The sequence below is a fragment of the Drosophila arizonae genome, chromosome 5, assembly GCF_054131065.1.
Source record: "Drosophila arizonae isolate 15081-1271.41 chromosome 5, UAZ_ARI_1.0, whole genome shotgun sequence".
NCBI lineage: Eukaryota > Metazoa > Arthropoda > Insecta > Diptera > Drosophilidae > Drosophila > Drosophila arizonae.
This window is the reverse complement of record NC_142925.1, coordinates 25170042-25188130: the sequence shown is the minus strand read 5'-3', so window position 1 is coordinate 25188130 and position 18089 is coordinate 25170042. Positions and strand designations below refer to the sequence as shown.

The 18089-nt window shown below is 42.1% G+C and overlaps 3 protein-coding genes, 2 non-coding genes and 1 pseudogene across 9 annotated transcripts; 4 read left to right on the top strand and 2 right to left on the bottom strand.

Annotated features, from left to right (window-relative positions):
* Window positions 1-1400: 1400 nt before the first annotated feature.
* LOC108617354 (LYR motif-containing protein 2) lies at window positions 1401-2426 on the top strand. 3 transcript variants are annotated; one of them, XM_089471636.1, is made up of 3 exons: window positions 1401-2014; window positions 2085-2296; window positions 2362-2426. In XM_089471636.1, exons 1-3 carry the CDS (start codon window positions 1976-1978, stop codon window positions 2384-2386), a joined length of 276 nt encoding a protein of 91 aa, XP_089327762.1. In that variant the 5' UTR covers window positions 1401-1975; the 3' UTR covers window positions 2387-2426. The 3 variants fall into 3 exon arrangements, with proteins under 3 accessions (XP_089327762.1, XP_089327761.1, XP_017868626.1); XM_089471635.1 differs by having other exon boundaries at window positions 1466-2014; window positions 2070-2296; XM_018013137.2 differs by having other exon boundaries at window positions 1657-2014; window positions 2070-2426.
* Window positions 1404-1475, top strand: TRNAW-CCA (transfer RNA tryptophan (anticodon CCA)). Its single transcript has one exon. It is a non-coding gene; the product is annotated as a tRNA-Trp (tRNA).
* On the bottom strand, window positions 2293-4257 carry S2P (membrane-bound transcription factor site-2 protease). Its single transcript, XM_018013135.2, has 3 exons — window positions 4119-4257; window positions 3585-4052; window positions 2293-3531 (listed from the first exon to the last, which is right to left on the bottom strand). The coding sequence occupies exons 1-3, from the start codon at window positions 4191-4193 to the stop codon at window positions 2518-2520; spliced, it is 1557 nt and encodes a 518-aa protein (XP_017868624.1). The 5' UTR covers window positions 4194-4257; the 3' UTR covers window positions 2293-2517.
* Window positions 4234-5551, top strand: LOC108617353 (protein BUD31 homolog pseudogene; annotated as a pseudogene). The gene is made up of 2 exons (XR_016270572.1): window positions 4234-4375; window positions 4530-5551. The product of XR_016270572.1 is annotated as a protein BUD31 homolog pseudogene (transcript).
* A 948-nt stretch (window positions 5552-6499) lies between these two features.
* On the top strand, window positions 6500-18066 carry Sln (monocarboxylic acid transporter silnoon). Of its 2 annotated transcripts, none has more exons than XM_018013061.2 (8): window positions 6500-6764; window positions 6830-6950; window positions 7013-8309; window positions 13492-14422; window positions 15053-15514; window positions 15573-16178; window positions 16585-16711; window positions 16888-18066. In XM_018013061.2, exons 3-8 carry the CDS (start codon window positions 8277-8279, stop codon window positions 17267-17269), a joined length of 2541 nt encoding a protein of 846 aa, XP_017868550.1. In that variant the 5' UTR covers window positions 6500-6764; window positions 6830-6950; window positions 7013-8276; the 3' UTR covers window positions 17270-18066. The 2 variants fall into 2 exon arrangements, with proteins under 2 accessions (XP_017868550.1, XP_089327741.1); XM_089471615.1 differs by having other exon boundaries at window positions 6500-6769.
* TRNAW-CCA (transfer RNA tryptophan (anticodon CCA)) lies at window positions 10676-10747 on the bottom strand. The gene has a single exon. It is a non-coding gene; the product is annotated as a tRNA-Trp (tRNA).
* Window positions 18067-18089: the final 23 nt, after the last annotated feature.

Sequence of the window (18089 nt, the reverse complement as noted above, 5' to 3'; positions counted from 1 at the left end):
ACGAAAACGAAATAGTCTCAGTTTATTTCACTCTTTCTCTTTCGATGCATCCGTATCTCTCGCTGCTATTCGTCTCTCTGTCTTTTGCCATCTCTCAGAGCTGTAGTGGATGCAACTTAGAGCGAGTTAAAAATAAATTGCATCGTGTGGCTGCTTACCTGCTCGATTCGGATATATCTTTATATATATATATGTACAACTGTTTAAATATTTATATATATTTTGATTTTGTTCGTTTTAGAAAATTTATTATTGTGTTATGTCTAATTTGATTTAATTTATTTGCAAATTTCTTCTAGCTGCACTGACATAAACGCACTTGAAACAGCTAATTTCAAATTCAAAATTAATGTGAAGAAATTCAAGTAATTCGAAAAATCTCTTTGAGCTAAACAGATCAAGCTGTCATAGATTATAGAAATTAGAAGATAAAAAGCCATTTCAGACTTGTGCAAAGTTCATATTTGTTTAGATGATTCATTATCAAAATTGTAGAACACTCCGAGCCTCACAGAGATGGCTCAACAGTTAAGATCTAGCTGCCAATATTGGTAACGGGACAGGTTGATGGCAATGTAAAGCATGAAAACAGCTGCCAATCGTGCCCTGCGGCGATTGTCAACAATAATGCATTAAGTAGGCAGCTCGTAACAACTACATGTCGTACACACACACATACATACATACATATATTTAGATATATAAAGTGGTGCCAGTCGTCGGCGCCCTTTAAGTTATGGTACCTGGAACTGGCGCAAGAACAGAACATAAATTGGCCAAGACAGTCCACTTGGCTGTGGCTAACTTGGCTGTCTGTCGTCTGTTCTTGGGCATGCTGCATGCATCACCATCCGCTCTATGAAAAACAAAAGAAATAACTAAATGACTTGTTCGAATGGTACATCACTATAATCAACAGCAGCAACAACAGCAGAGATCATGAGCATAAAAATAATTCAAAGCAGCTGCCGTGTCAATCATAATGGGCGCGCAATGAACAAACAATGCAACAGAAGATAAATTAAGCATTTCAACAATTTATTTGATTAAATACATGCATACATATTTACTTGCATGTATGTACGTATCCTTAAATATGACATGTACACTTTCGATCCATGTGCCAAATTGAATCCTCATTTTATGTGTTCTATGCATAAATGCTGACTAACGCATTTTGTGACAGCCGTTGAAAAATGCATTTAAGTATTTGATTGTTTTTTGTTTTTTTTTCAGTCTATGTCAATGAAATTATAAATACAAAATGTTTTTGCTGTTTCTTTTCTTTTTTGCTTTGTTTTTCGAATTCTATTTTGGTTCGGTTAATCATTTTCGCATAGAACAAGCATGCGCTGTTTAATGAGAACAGTTTATGTTGGCATTTAGTCAAGATCGATTCATGTGACTCCGTGGCGCAACGGTAGCGCGTCTGACTCCAGATCAGAAGGTTGCGTGTTCAAATCACGTCGGGGTCAACTGTGAGCCAAACTTTTTAATTTTTTTTTTTTTTTCAATTTTAAATCCATATATTTTTTTAATCCATATTATTTTGAGTGCCTTATAATAGTTAAATTAACTTAAATTAACATAATTAAAAATTAAAGCACTACAAATTAAAGCAAACGTGTGTTAATTTGTTAAAAGAATAAAATAATCACATTATTAAATTTATACATTGTGTAACTTTGCATATTTTATTAATCTGAATACGTATGTATGTATGTGCATATTGCATATTTTCTGCCAACACACATTTCGTTTCTGCTTTGTGCAGCCAAACTCTTAAATGTTGCGAGAGCGCATGCTCTTAAACTCAAAGAGAATCAGCTGTGGGTAGAACTGGAAACAGCTGTTCGCATCAGCTGTTTCAAGTGCACGCGAATAGCAGAAACGTAATCAAAAACTGAAAAGTGAGAAGGAATAAATTATAAAAGTTTTCAAATATAAAATAAGTAAACACATATAAAATGATAAAATGTCAAAACTGCCAAAAGCAGCCCTTAGCTTAAAACAGGTAAGTGACGGATGGCACCTGTATTTTAGCCTTTTCAAATTTCTCATTCACCCAGTTCATGCTGCGCCAGGAGGTGCTGAAGCTGTACAGAGAAATTTGGCGCACCACACGGCTGGTGCCGGACCAGCATAGCCGACAAGAGCTCAGAGCCTGGGCCCGCCACGACTTCCAGGCGAATCGCAACCAGAGCGACGAGGTGGCGATCAAAATGCTGATGCAGAGCGCCAGACGCAGCCTGACGGAGCTGCAGACCAGCCTCCAACTGAGCGGCACGAACGTTAAGTGAGAAAAATGCTTGCATCTTTTATTTGAGCTTCACAAACTTGACTGCTGCAATCGAATTACAGAGACATAAAACACGATAATAAATAAATAAAGCTAAAGAGAAAGACCTTTGAGGCGCTACAGCAAAGTCTGTGTCTGTTTCCGTGGCTGTGTAGAGAAAAGCAGTCTAGCAGTTTGGTAGATGTTAACTAGGATGAGTGAGGACTGAACCGAGCGATTTACAGCAGCGGGCGCAGCAGACTCAGCCAGGCGACCTTCAGCAGAGCCAGTCCGAAAAGCAGGGAGCCGACGCTGGTGATGATAAGCGAGATGAGATCCCGTTTGGCGTGCTCCTCGACTCGCCCCACCAGAAAGCTGTGTATCACGGTGCTGGTTATGTGAGCGCCGTCGAAGCCAAAGCAGGGAATGGCATTGATCAAGGCGAGTCCAATGCTGAAAACCACATTGTACCTCAGCAGCAGCGAAAGGGCATCGGGCCAAGCGGAACTGATCTGTTTATAGCGGGGCACAAAGGCCGAAACGCGCACCGACCGCAACACATCACGTGGCTGGCCCACATACATCACGGGTGGCAGTGCCTCGTGGTCCAGACTCTGCCTCTTAAACACCAGAATCCTCGTTGTATTGTGCAGCATGGGCCGCAGACAGTATCCCTGGGCACACGACCCTGCTCTGCAATAGCCGCTCGAGTCCTCCAGCGTGCGCCGCATGGGCAGGCACACGTGCTGCGGTATCTCAGCGGGCGCATCCACAGTGGCGTCCTCGATGTACTCGAAGCAGCTGACATTGGGATTGCGCTCGTCACAGCACTGCAGCCGGCCCTCCGCATTGTGATGGGCTATGTCGATGCTCTCGTCATTGAGCCGTATGAAGTCGGAGCTAATGCAGTAGCCCAGGCGCTGCTGCTGCGCCTGCTGCAGGCAACCCAGCCAGCTGTCCTCGTTGCTGACGGGGCAGTCGTTCAGCTGAGTGATCACGTTCTGCACCTGCAGGCCGCGATCGCCCCGCAGAGGCGATTTGGTCGTCAGCTCTGTGACTATCACGTGCTCGTTGTATTGGTAGAAGGGCGACATGATCATGCCCAGCGTCGAGATGAACAGATAGCAGACGCAGGCGAACACAAAGTTGTTCCAAATGCCGGCGCAAAGGATGCGCAGCTTGCGAAACCAGCGCAAGCTGTTCAGATGATCATGCGAGAGCTCCGTATAGGCCAGCGGCAGGCAAAAGTAGATCTGCGAACATGCAAATGTTATTTAACAACTTTTTGGATTCCTCCTTATCTCACCCTGAAGCCGAAGCCCGTAACTGGCACGTCCTCCAGCACGGCGGCGAACGCATGGCCCATTTCGTGAAGCAGTGTGCAGAGCACCAATGTGGCTATATAATAGCCGATCTCTTGAAGTGGCAGATTGACTCCGGGCAATAGAATTTCCAGCTGGACCGTCGCCGTGGCGACTGTTGATGTGGCTGCTACCGCACCTCCAGCAGCAGCTGGTGCTCCGCCATCACTGCCATTGAATATGGTAATGATGAGCAGTATTATGCCAATGGGCAGCAGGAGGAAGGATAGCAGGACGCCTACATTGAAGCACTTGACCAGAAAGCTTCTCGTGCAGCTCTTGCCGGCTGCGGAGCCCCAGCGAATCAGCATCCGATTGAAGGTGCTGGCATTGGAGTGCCAGTGAAGGCTCATGAAGTTGATATTCAGTCCTGTGTTGCGCAGAAAGGCGTCGTATGGATAGTGCATGCAGCTCTGCAGGAAGTTTTTAATAATTAAATTCGATGCGACAATTTATTCGTTTGATTCCATCAAGCACACCTTGAAAAAGCGATCGAAAAAGTACATGACGCCATATAAAATCGTCAGCACTGTGAAGAATATTATGGGATCCATTGTGCGCAAGTTTTTTGTGTTGACTTAGTGCTAAACCTCAAGCGACGCACATTGTTATTGTCATTTAATTTTGTTGTTGATTATTTTATGGCCTAACTGAACAATATGCCGAACAGCTGACTGTGCAGCTACCGGGCTGCCAACTCGCTTTACATTTTGCAGAGATCCACAGCGCTTCCCAGGTAACAGTAAGCGGAAGAGGTTATTCAATAGTGAAACTTCTCTTAATACCACTGTTATTATTTGCAAAGAAACCTTATGAAACTTTATTTAATGTCTTTTTGATTTATTATTGTTCGACCGCCATATAATTTTATTTAATACTGTTACCAACAGCTGAACTTGACGGCGGGTGCATGACGACACAATTTCCCCACACTGAACAACCTTTTTTCATAAATACCACTTATACCAGAGCGTTGCCATACTTTAATATGTGCGTGCAAGAAACAAGCGTCTTCCCGTTGACTTAATTCCACAATTAATAAAATTTCGCATATTATCATAAAGTAAATAATGCCGAAAGTGCGTCGTAGTCGTAAACCCCCACCAGATGGCTGGGAACTTATTGAACCCACACTGGAAGAGCTGGAGCAGAAAATGCGCGAGGCTGAAACGGAACCGCACGAGGGCAAACGCATTACGGAATCACTTTGGCCGATCTTCAAGATACATCACCAGAAGACGCGTTATATCTACGATCTCTACTATCGCCGCAAGGCTATCAGTCGTGAACTATACGATTACTGCCTGAAGGAGAAGATCGCCGATGCCAACTTGATAGCCAAGTGGAAGAAGTCGGGCTACGAAAACCTCTGCTGCCTGCGGTGCATTCAGACTCGTGATACGAATTTCGGCACGAACTGCATCTGCCGCGTGCCCAAGTCAAAGCTGGAGGAGGGACGCATAGTGGAATGCGTCCACTGCGGATGCCGCGGCTGTTCCGGCTGAGGCGCCCATTTGAAATTCTCGTAAATATAAAGACTGTAAATACGCGTGTGGTTTAGAGCCTTTCCTAGCTTATCTTCAAAAGTAGACAGAAGCAAAGCTAAATAAGATATAAAGTATATATGTATCTGAATGTATATATGTTTTCCTCATGTCTGGAAACTTTCTGAACAACGCTCGTACAGTTTAAAGTCGGAGTTGATGTGTGTGTATTGAGTAAATGAGGAATTGAGCTGCTTCCTAGACAGCAGGATGGGAATTACAGTTGATTACTTAATGAAAACTACAATAAATTGTAAATAAAATAATTGGGTAGTATAAGAACACAAAACCGCTTGTAAAAATAGAATATCGATATAAATGTAACCTTTTTACTTAAAATAAAATTAAATAAAAATTCATACTATCAATTTTGGTCTTAAGAGATTTTGTAGCTTCTAGGTTCAAATGAAATTACACATAGTTAGAATTTAACAAACTTAAACTGAATATACCAGGGATCGCAAATAAGAGTTATGCATTTAACAAAATTGAGGGTCAAAAAAAAAAAAAAAAAAAAAAAAACCCAAGAAGAGAAAGGAAAACACACATAAGGATTTCTTTTATGGCGAGTTCAAAAAAAGGATAAACATTTATTTGAAATTTTTCCTTAAAAAATTATATTTAATTATTAAAATTGATTTTTATGATAAAAATCTAAAATAATTATTACAGAACAATTTTTATATAAAAATTTAAAATAAGAGTTATGCCTTAACTTTTATTATAAAAATTGAAAATAAAAATTGAATTGAAATATCTCTTGAACTAAAGGAGCTAGATCATATATTTTTGTATATATATGATCTACGCATTAATACCTTTCATTTGATGTATAATACGTATGTAAATATGTACATGTATATATACATATATAATTTATTATATGCTTGGGCTTTTAATTTATCATAAAATAATAATAATTATTATTTTTTTTTTTTTTTTTTTTGCTATAAAAACTATAATTGTTACGGTCCCTGGAATATACTCAAGTCACGCATCATCTCGACTCACATTTGGAACAGCTTTGATAAGTCAGACATTTCGATCGTCATAACTGTAAACACGAAAATCACCAAATCTTAAATTTCTATATATTTTACGTAAATCATAAGTTCAGTTCTTGTTTTTAAGGACAGAAAACAGAAGAGATAGTCTCTATAGAAAAGAATATCTATCTAATGATCTATTATGGGTGTTATGTCTCTATAGACAATGCGTTAGCATTACCATATTTTTTATGAATTTACTGTAGTAGCCAAATAACATTGTTAGAGTTTTTCAGTGGGTGCAATGGGTGGTAGCCCTTGCCACTTCAGTATTCTATCTATAAGGTTGGGGCACTTTTTACTAGTAGTCTTAGTGCCCCTTTTGGTTTCGTTGAAAAATATGACAAGCCTACAAAATTTGAAATATATTAATATATCTTTTGGAATTATATGTCTAACGGTATGCACATTTTGCATTTATGTTGAGTTAAGGTCTTACATTGCCCATAAGGCGGAGTATGCCAACATTATACTATTTAGTTTTACGCTCGTGCACGTCGTCTCCTGCATTCTTTTAATAATTGGCGCTAAGCTGGTAAGGCAAGTAATATCGGTCTCTGCTAAATGGAATGTAATTCGAAATGTGAGTGCTCTTTGCAGATGAAAAATAATTTTCTGATACCCTGGATGACCTGTTTGCCCCTCACCATTATGAACTTCAACGTAGTGTTCCTACATGTTCTGGAAATGGTCTGGAGCATTATGACATCCATGATGATATGTATGTAAAGTTTTAAACCTAATGTACCCAAGGCAGCATCCCATATAATATCATGCTTCCAGCCATTGCAATGTGGCTATTTGTGTTGAACATGTTCCTAAAGCTCCTCAAGGAGAAGCGCAGAGCGAAAGCCGAAATGCCCACTTCGAGTATTCTGGCCTTTCAGCTTTCCGGGAGTTCCTGACCTAAGCGGCCAAAAATGCTGAGCAAAACAAAATGGAAATACAACGAATCAACTCTGTCGCACTCGCACGCAGCCCGGGCACTGCTATCCCGCTCACTCGTCACTCGTACTGCCACGTAATTCACCTCAAGCTCACCACAGACCACAGACCGCAGTCCACAGTCCGTGTTGGAGTTGAGTTCGGCGCGTGCCCTGCTTTGAGTGGAATCGATTCAAAGGCATCGAGAGGACGCACGGCGAAACAGTATTACGCCGAGCAGTGAGCCGAGCACATCGAACCCAATAGAAAAGGAACAGAGAATCGCAGAAAAGTTGTCACAGATATACCTAGTCAAGGATCAGACGGAACAATAAATGAAATTAGTTCGAAAAGCGTGCAGCCCAAATTTTACTTGAATTCCTGGCAACAGACTGATGCACTTCACTGTAACTCAATTACCGAGTGCATTCCGGGCGATCGGGTGATGTGCAACAATAGAAATGTTTTTTATCGATTTGTAGCAGAAACTCTAGTTTGTTGAGTCCACCAAGAGACACTGACACTGACAGTGTGTGTGTGTGTGAGTGTGAGTACTTTAGTGTGCTTGCGCGTGTTCGTGTGTCTGTGCAGCAGCGGAAACAGGAACAGCAACTGGCAACTGGCAACTGGCAACTGGCATTAGCACACGACAAAATGACGCAAATGCGTCTTTAAGCGGAATAAACCTTCAACTGACGCAAGTTCCTGCAAAGCCTTAAATGCAATACAAATCAAACGAAACACTGATATTGATAATAGCTAAATAAACAACTAGTCGTTGTACAGGAATCCAGTGCCAAAGCATAAGCCAGCACACCTCGTCCATCACGCATACGCCGTGTGCGCTAGCCGTTATCATTCCGAAAATTGGGCCAACCCTTGGCTTTGGCCGTGCCGCTGCCGTCGCCGTCGCCGTCGCCGTTGCCGTTGCTCCTGCTTCTGCTTCTTCTTTTGCTGCAGCTGCAGCTGTAGCTGTGCTCCTTTGTGCTGTCCGCGTGTGGCCCTATCGAGCTAAACCAATGCATTTGAGTGCACAACAACAACGCCCCAAGCAACAACAACAACAACGCGAGCAACAAGAGATACACCAGCGAAGGCGCCTCACATACCGCAAAGGACGAGCATGTCATCCCTGCAGCGCGACTGGCATTTACAGGTGAGCGAGCCCTGGGCTCTTTACTGAGCATTAGCTCACAGTCGAAACGTGTTTACATTCCAATTGGAATATCGTCACACACCTAGTGGCACCTGAGGTCAAGAAACGCGCCTAACTTATGTGGTCAGAGGCCGTGCAGTGAGCTCGGGCCAAGCGCAAACACATTGAGGTAGTTTGAGGTCGCTTGGCAGGCATTGTAGAATTTGGTGAGCATGCGCCTGGCCCCGCCCATCGAATCACTCGAGTGCGCGTAAACAATGGATAGCCAATGCGAAGGGCTGGATAGTGGGTCAAAGCCGGATCCAACACATGTCCGACAATGAAATGTATGGGCAGGAGGCGGGGGCGCAGCGGGTGCCGAAAGTGTCAAAAAGAACAGACCACAAAACAGTGAACAAAAGTAAAGGGAACGTTCTAAAATCCTTTTTGCAATCTCGAACTAGGGGAAGAAGCAATAGCAATGGCAATGCGAGGCAGCAAATTATAAAATGATCTCAGTTGAAAAACATTTTCAAAACGGTTTAATATATGTAGATATAGAGTTTTTTTTTAAGCTTTTTTTAGCTAGTGGATAAATCAAAATCGTATCGCTCGTTGTTATCAAATAAAACCGTTGGTACGTACTCATTCATAAGATTAATTTAGTGTTAGTGTTACTGTGTCAGTTCTTTACCGATCTGGATCTTGAAATATAATTTTGAGATTTCAAATTTCTCCTCAGCCTTTACCACCTACTACCAACTACATAGTCACGTTCCTACATTTTCTATCAACTAGTCAAGTTTATCTGGCTGGTTGAAGTCCCTAGGAATTCTGAAAACTTAAATAATAAATTATTAATTTAAATTTGCCTACATTATAAAAATTTGTTATGTGGATAAGTTGTACCTAAAGTTGAAGAAAAATAATATCCGAAAAAAACTTCGGCATTGTATTCATCATCTATACACATATTTATTATTCTGCAGGCAGTTTTATTAAAGTTCGATTTTCTTTATAATCTGGATATCGGGTTCAGGGAAGCTAGTCGAGCAGTCTCGACTAGAACTATCATACAATACTTGATTTTCATGATGTCTGTATGAAACTTATACAGAATATATACATGGAAATCTCAATACTATTTTCAAGTAAGTGAAACTAATAATGTGGTGATTGTTTAAGACTAAAGAAATATAAATTGTATTTTTTTTAAACTTGCCTTATCCTGAAATGTAGGTCAAATAATAAGCAACATTTCCCACGATACTTTTCACTCAAATCCTTGGTTTATATTGAGACCACCTATTTTGTACAGATTTCAATCCATATCAATGACAATTCTGTAGAAGCCCTCGACTTGCAACAAGTTAAGCCCTAGCAAATCTCTTTACACGCGCTAATTGACAAGGCAACCAACTGCTCAACGACCCAACCACCGAGCCACTCAAGCACCCAACCTGCCGCCCGTCCATCCTAGCCCAAGATTCTTTCATTTCATTAGATTGCGTCAGGTCCTTGAGTTGTTGCGAAATTGAAAATGTAACACAACATTGCCACTTGAACGGAACCCGAGCGCGTGGCGCCAGGCCCTCGTCCACTCCCACAACCACGCCTACTCGTCCCACTATCACTCCCACTGGCCATGCCCATGCACTGTGCGCTTCCTGGCAATTTAAGCCAAATTCCTGCTGACAGGCGACAGCTCAGGCTCAGCGTACAACAAAGGGGATAAAGCTTTGACATCTGGCAAGGTCAAAGGGCGTGGATGCTACCACACAATGTTGCCACACGTTGCCTGCAGGGCTTGGCTCATTAGCAGGCAGCTCGCCATCGATTGCATGTTTTCCAGCATGCAGGGCATATTCTCTAGCACCATCAACATGTGGCATGCCACCATTGGGGGGCGTTGACGCCCATTGACATGCCACTGCGATGAGTCACCCGATACGGGGCACGCGCCTTGCAGTCGACTTCAATTAGAAGCAAAGCAAAACCACATTTGATGCCTTCATTTGAGCGCGCTGTCGTATACTCAATGCGTCCCAAACCGATTGCTTATGCAACGCATTAGGCGTGAGCATCTGACTTCATTAAACGTAGGCGACAGCTGCTTAGCTATGCGAATGATTGCTAAAAGACTCTACTAAATCTTTTAATAGCATTTAATTTAGTTACTCATTATGGAGTGCAGTTGTGCCATATTGTTATTTCTATATGAAGTTAGACTCAAGCAAGACTTCTGATCAAAAAGTGAATAGAATATGGAATATCTGTTCACATTTTAAAGGTTTAGGTTTAAGGCAAAAAAACTGAAGAAACCGGCTAGAAACAGTCTAAAACTTTTGAAATAATTTTAAAAATGAAATAAAAAGTTTTTACTAAGTTGACCCCGACGTGATTTGAACACGCAACCTTCTGATCTGGAGTCAGACGCGCTACCGTTGCGCCACGGAGTCACATGTTGTGATCCGGCGCTAAATATGCATTTCAGTCTGAGACGTGTCTGACATTAGAAAGCCAATTTTATTGATTTATTGACAATCACATGTGCTGCACTTACAATAGGAATAAATTAAATTTTCAAATTGAAACATGATATTGGAAACAAAGTAATTGTTGGTTATATTAGAGGAAAACGGAAATTCCCCAATTTTGATAAATATCCCTGGCAATTTAGAGAACAACTAAATAAATGCAAAAACAAATTGCTGTCGAGAGAGAAAAGCACAAATATATGTACACACATAAATATTTCATCTACAAGTCGTGAGCTTTAAAGCTCTTATCGAAAATAATTGTTGGAGTACATCAAAACCAGTTTACATATGTACTCGCCGAAAAAGCGACCAGTTCATATATTATATTCATGCACATATAATAATATTATTATTGTATGTATTATGTACATACATATAATAATAATTGTTATTGTTTTGCCTGTCTGTAATCAATTAAGTTTGTATGTTTAATTGTATATATAGAGCTCTCCATAAGATAATAATTCATATTATAATTTTTGCCTAAAAGATGACTATAAAAATATTGTGCTATCAAAAATATTTTCTATATGCAACATGGAAGAGAAAACATTTTATAGACAAATTCCTCAACTGAGACCCAGAGTCGCCAATTTTAGTTTGTTGAATTAGTTGGGCTTATTTCTTATCAGATGTTTGCCAGAGAGACTCCCACGACTTCCCCCTAACGTGCATTTGACCCTGAAAACTTGCAACTGGCAACGGGGAATTGGGGAAAACTGTGGGGAAAACCTGAAAAGCAAATGGGAAAACGGAAAATAACTAAACGTCATGCCAGCTCATGCAGCATGCGGATGACGATATCTAAGGAGGGCTGTGGCCGTTGTGGGCGGAGCTAGTGAGTAACAACAACAGACGAGCATCGATTTAACAAAAAACTTACTTTTACAGCAGCAGCAGCAACAACAACAAATATCAAATATTTGTTGTTGCGGATAATTACAATAAAATATGTATGGCAAAGACGTAGCCAAGGGCAATGACAGGTGTGTCTGTACGTGTCTGTGTGTGTGCGGGTTGCTTCTTGTTGACGGGTTTGTTTGCCAAAGGATCAAGCCAATTAAGGGATAATTTATGGCGTGCATTTAAGTGCTGAGTCATCGTGCATTAAATACGAAACAAATTAAAGTTTAATTAGTAATCGCATTACAATTTTATTTACGGGGTTTTGAGTTAATAAAAACTAATAAAAATGATTCTATTCTTACAACAAAAATTGTTTACTTTATTTATCATTGATATTAATATTGAAATGTAATTGAATGTCGGTATTCATACAAAATCTATTATTAAATTATACATGTTATATATGGCGATACGATATGGATATACATTTTGGATCTACGTCCATTGGGTATCCAAACAACGCCCTAGAAAATCAACCAGAGCTAAGTTCGTCAAATTCATTCTAGCTCGAGACAAGCATCACTTATATACTTACATATATATCATATTCAGCATATATCCAGTAGTAATTAAAGTGGAGTTTATAACACTGCAATTAGCAATTGGCGGTAGCAGCTATTCAATGATTCTAGATAGATTTAATATAATAGATAGCTGTGACACAAGGCCTTGCGGTCATACAAATAGGCGTACAGAGACAAATTGGTATTACTTGACCATTCACCCATTGAGTGCACCAAATAGTGGATATGCATATGAGCCTTCAAATACATTTTTCATTATTTTCACGCCTTTTAATGAAATAAAATATAATTTCAATATATCATTTTAAGACGATGCCTACATATTGAGTTGAATATTATTTCTCCATTTTCTTTGGAAATTCTTTATTTATTCCGACTTGTTTGGACGTATGTATATTATATAAGTATATTTACAACATATTTTTATACCCTGAACCCATTTTCAATGGGAAATCAGGGTATAATGGTTTTGTTAAAAGTATGTAACAGGCAGAAGGAGGCGTGGCAGACCCCACAAAGTATATATATTCTTGATCAGGGCGACGAGCTGAGTCAATTTGGCCCTGTCCGTCTGTCTGTCCGTCTGTCTGTCCGTCCGTCCGTCCGTATGTATGAACGCGTCGATCTCAGAAGATATGAGAGCTAGAGAGTTTTGAAATTTTTTTTCCTAGGTCCGTGTATATCACGCGCATATCAAGTTTTTCTTTATATATCGATAACCACTCCCGATATTTTATTATCGATCAAAACCCTTATCGAAAGCTAGTTATTGAATTATATCTCCTACACCTTTAGAGCTAAAGCTTATAGTATTTCTCAAGTTGCTACGCCCCTACTGGAAATATGTTAACAGTTAAGCTCAGAGCTGAGCAGAGGCTTCAAGTCTCTACCTTTAGTGGTATCGAACGAAGAGAAGGAGGACGGTATACTTTTAAAGAAATGCCATATCTTGATTTTGTATGGCCTTGGCAATGGTTGGCAGAAACTATCGAATACTATTTATGGAGAAACAAGGTAATCGGAGAGTTAATCAAATGAAAAGCTAATATGTGGACTAACATTCGAGAGCCATGCGGCGATATCGTATGCCTGCCCGTACTCAAGCTGCAGTTTGCGTGCCGGAAGGGTATTAATTTAAGTATGATAAAGCTAAGGATCTAAGTTACGTTCTTGATTGCTTGAAATGGACTTGATTTGCACAAAATTGATTTGAGTCCCGTGTCTGTGTTGCAGGGTTCACGGGGATCGGTGTACTGCGCGAGTGAACCGGACCCAGCTGGTCGAGTCCAGTACGAGTCGGGAGGGCTCGTTCTCAACGACAGGGCGGGGCAATGCGGAGACGGCGATGCTGACTGCGGCGCTGCCGGCCAGGCCCCAAGCGGATCACTGTTCTCGGTTGTGTCCGCGCCACCTGCACCGCTGCCCACTGTGGCCCTGGCCCAGCTGGACGTCAAGCAAATGGAGGCGCTGTGCGTGCCGTCGCCCTCGCCGTGCGCCTCGCCAGCGCTGCGACCTGCCACGCTCAGCTTGGATGCGCCCTGCTGTCCGCGCACGCTGCAAGCCAGCCTGCTGGAGCACCAGATCCCCGAGCTGGAAGAGGACGACAATGAGAACCTGTTGACCGTGTCCAGCATAACGGCTCGCCCGTTGATAGCCAAATCGAACGAGTTGCGCAGCAGCCGCAAGCAGCAGTTATCCTCGGGTACGGCTCGCAGCAAATGCCTGAAGCGCGCCAAGGAGCTGGAGCGACCGTCCGCTCGTCGCAGCAGGCAGCTGGCCAAGGATCGCGACTCATCCACCAGCACTACAGAGAGCGGCGGCGGCTGCGCTGCGGAGCCACCGGACGGTGGCTACGGCTGGTTCATTGTCTTCGGCGCCTTCTCCGTGCAGTTCTGGGTCGCCGGACTGGTCAAGTCGTATGGCGTGCTCTATGTAGAGATCATGGAAACCTTTCCCAGCTCCACGGCCACTGTGGCCTCCTGGATACCAGCCATCCTCTCAGCGCTCTGCCTCGTCCTCGCACCGCTCTCGAGCGCGCTCTGCCAGCGCTTCTCCTGCCGCTCCGTTGTCTTTGTGGGCGGCATCTTTTGCTCTCTGGGCATGGTGCTCAGCTATTTCGCCACCAGCCTGCTGCACCTGCTCCTCACCTTTGGCATTCTTACAGGTAAGAGAATAAGCGAGAGAGATCTCAACTACTTGACTACAACGACTAATGAATACTCCAACGTTTAGATTCACTTAATTCGTTAGGAAATTCTTTAGATTCACTTAATTCGTTAGGAAATTCTTTAGTATTTCGAACTGTAAAACTAAATAAAAAGCATTTTGTACTGTAATTGTGCCTATATCATTTAAGCCACTCCTTAGATACAGTCTAAAATATCGAACGGAGTCTTACTCCATCCCTATATGAGATATATCAACGCTATGTATTTGAGAAAAATCGTCAGCCCGACAATATAATCGGAACTTCAAGTTAAATAAGCTGTAGTTTTCTGAGATATGGTAATTTCCAGCTACCATACATTCAATTACTTAAGTAATTAAACTCGATTGATACAATTACTTATCTAACGGAGTACTTTACATATGTAATAATTAGATCCTATTACTAGATATTCAGATACGCATATTTAGATAGGTATCAAAGTAACTCTTCCATCCAATCCAAATAGTTAACCGATTCCCATATTTGTTTTGTATTTTTCAAGTAACTTTAATGAATAATCTTCAATAATTATCTATTACAATTACCGAGGTAATTAAGAAACTTAGTATGTACTATACGTTCTAGGAATTGGCGGTGGTCTCTCCACGACCCCAGGCATTGTGATTGTCTCGCAGTACTTTGACAAGCACCGCGCCCTGGCAAACGGGATCTGTGTGTCGGGCACGGCGGCGGGCAGCTTCGTGCTACCCATATTGATAAAGCACCTGGCGGAGAGCTGCGGATTCCATGGCACGATACTCATACTGGGCGGCTGCATGCTGCACGTGTGTGTCTCGGCGACTCTGTACCGACCGCTGAGCGACTATGCCGAGCAGGCACAGGTGCAGGCGCAGGCGCAGGCGCAGGATGCGGCTGGCAAGCCCAACAGTGATGACATCAATCCCAGCACTACGGGCATGCTGACGACGTCCACGTACTTGGGCACCTGTGAGGTGGGCGCCGATGAGCTCAACGACAAGTTCATAGAGCATTTGTTCCTCGAGGAGTGCAAGAATCATCTGAACTACTACGCCAGCAAGCAGCCAGGTGAGTTACTGGGCATAGGCCAAAGCAATTCATGCTGCAGTTGTTCATTGCTCGCCAGCTCAAGACAAGTCGGCGCAGGAGAGCGATGATGAGGTGAAGGACATCATTGGCGAAACCACCTTTATAAAGCCCATGAAGAAGGTGCGCAGTTCCGGCCTACTGCACTCCGTGGAGGATCTGAGCACAGACTCCACTTGGGTCTATCGCAAGCACTCAGGCACCGACTCGAATCGCGGCAGTCGGCGACGTCGCAACGTCTTTGCCAATGACGAGACCATCAGCAAGATCCATGCCCATCTCGAGAAGCCGCTCTCCCCACCGAGCGTGGTCAGCCGCGGTCTCAGCAAAAGCATGGAGATACCCACGCCCGTGAGCAACCTCAGCGAGCTGAAGCAACAGCCATCGGATGGCAGCATTCTGGACTCCCAGCTCCTGGAGTCCGCGGCCGTCTTTGACGACGACGACGATGACAATGACGCCATCGACGAGGATGACGATGACGAGCGCCAGCTGAAGCGCAGCTGCTGCGCACGCATTGAGATGTACCTGGACATCAGTCTGCTGCAGGAGCCCCGGTTCATACTGATGTGCCTATCCGTAACACTCATGTCTGTCGGCTGTCCCTACATGCTCTACTATCTGCCCGCGCACGTCATATCTATCGGTGGGTCAATCACTCTTCAAGCTAACTTCATTCGTAAATCATATCTGGGTTGTAGTACGAGTAGAGCCGAATCGTATGTTAAAGCCAAGAATAATCTTTGCTAAATAATTATAGAATGATGAAGAAAGCAATTGCGATAGTAATGGTGATAATAAAAATGTCTCTTAAATTCGATATAGATAAATTAAGGAATAGAAAACATACATTTGTATCTGTATATAGGTATGTGATTGAGTTTGATTGAAGATATGCGAGCCTAAGCAACGTGTTCTTTGATTATACAATAATTTTTACAAAGTCAAAGTCTATCTGTAGTAGACTACAACAACTATGAAAGTATAGGGCTTCAGTAATTTACAATTACCATATAATATTTAGATATAATAGACTCTACTTCTTTTTCTAGGCTACAATAAAAGCGAAGCGGGGTATTTGGTGGCCATCAGCGCTGTGCTGGATCTGTGTGGACGCCTGGGCCTAGGCTGGCTATCAGATCTGCAGCTCTTTGACCGTAAGAAGACCTATACACTATGGTAAGTCGGTTAAAGTAAAACCATATATACCTAAATCACATATTGGATTCTGATGTTGAAGAATATGTTTTTTTATTGTATATATTCTATCTATGTATCTATTATAATATCTATCCTATTTAATTGACATACTCATTCAATTTTAAAATTAAGTTAGTTTCACATTTCTATTCTAGCATCCTGGGCGCTGGCCTGGCCGTTCTGACAATACCCTTTGCCAGGACCCTGGTGCTGGTGGGTCTATCAGCGGCAGTATATGGACTATGCCTGGGCAGCTGGTATGTGCTGATGCCCGTGCTGCTGGCAGATGTCTTTGGGACGGATCGTATTAGCTCCAGCTACGGCTTGGTGCGCATGTTCCAGAGCATAGGGGCCATATCGGTGCCGCCGTTGGCAGGTCTGCTGAGGGATCTGTCCGGGGACTATGAGATCTGTTTCTATTGCATGGGCTCCTGCATGGCCTTGGGCTGTACGCCCCTCGTGGTATGGTCTATACTGGAGGCACGCAATCATCGGCTGTTCGTGCAGAACGAGGAGGATGAGTGCGAGGAGGCCTAAGTTCAGTTTGTTGATTAGCAGAGTTATACAAAAATATTTGTTTGTTGTTCGTGTTTTTAGTAGCCGTTACAGTTACATCAGAATATATTTTCCATACCAGTACAAATACAAGCAAATAGGAAGATGAACTTAAAAGATAATGATACACAATCGGAGTTCGAATGCCTCACCGATATTGATGATACTCTTACTGATACTCCAACACGAGGAAATAAATTCAACATTTACTTTACTTAGCGCTCACACACTTTTCAAATGCATTCCTATATTTGTCGCGTCTTTATACAGATCATACTTATAGTATATCATCTGCCTGTTTATCCTATGAAATATCTGCAATTGTGCAATTGTGTATTCAATAATGTTATCCCAAAAGCATGAAAAGCACCGAAAGTTGCGCAAAGAACTGAGTTAAAAAGACATGAACACCAAAAAATGAGAAAAACAATTTAAACCTATATATGTATATATTATAATATTCGATAAATGTATTGTCTGTATTTGAATGCCCGAAATACACGATATCTAACTATATTTAGCTGTAGGTTTACACGATGAACATCGTCGACATCATCAAAGAATTTCCATTTGGTAGCTTTTGGTTTTTGTGGAACTGAGAAGCGCAGAGAGAGGCTATTAACTAATAAATGTTGTACAACTGTACCAAAAAAACACCGAACATCTCGTTCTTGGGGTATCCTACAGCATTACATTAACGTAGTTGTACAATAGTTGTTGTGAGAAATTTACGCAAAAACATGAAAACTTAACAAAAATAAATAAAGTATCAAATTTAATATTTGCATTATTCTTTTTTTAT

Coding starts and splice junctions, on each gene's coding strand:
- Sln (XM_018013061.2), top strand. CDS start 8,277: ATGTCATCCCTGCAGCGCGACTGGCATTTACAG. Junction 8,310..13,491: donor AGCGCGACTGGCATTTACAG/GTGAGCGAGCCC, acceptor TCTGTGTTGCAG/GGTTCACGGGGATCGGTGTA. Junction 16,179..16,584: donor CGCGCACGTCATATCTATCG/GTGGGTCAATCA, acceptor TTCTTTTTCTAG/GCTACAATAAAAGCGAAGCG.
- S2P (XM_018013135.2), bottom strand. CDS start 4,193: ATGGATCCCATAATATTCTTCACAGTGCTGACGATTTTATATGGCGTC. Junction 4,053..4,118: donor TTTTCGATCGCTTTTTCAAG/GTGTGCTTGATG, acceptor AACTTCCTGCAG/AGCTGCATGCACTATCCATA. Junction 3,532..3,584: donor TTACGGGCTTCGGCTTCAGG/GTGAGATAAGGA, acceptor GCATGTTCGCAG/ATCTACTTTTGCCTGCCGCT.
- LOC108617354 (XM_089471635.1), top strand. CDS start 1,976: ATGTCAAAACTGCCAAAAGCAGCCCTTAGCTTAAAACAG. Junction 2,015..2,069: donor CAGCCCTTAGCTTAAAACAG/GTAAGTGACGGA, acceptor TCATTCACCCAG/TTCATGCTGCGCCAGGAGGT. Junction 2,297..2,361: donor CTGAGCGGCACGAACGTTAA/GTGAGAAAAATG, acceptor ATCGAATTACAG/AGACATAAAACACGATAATA.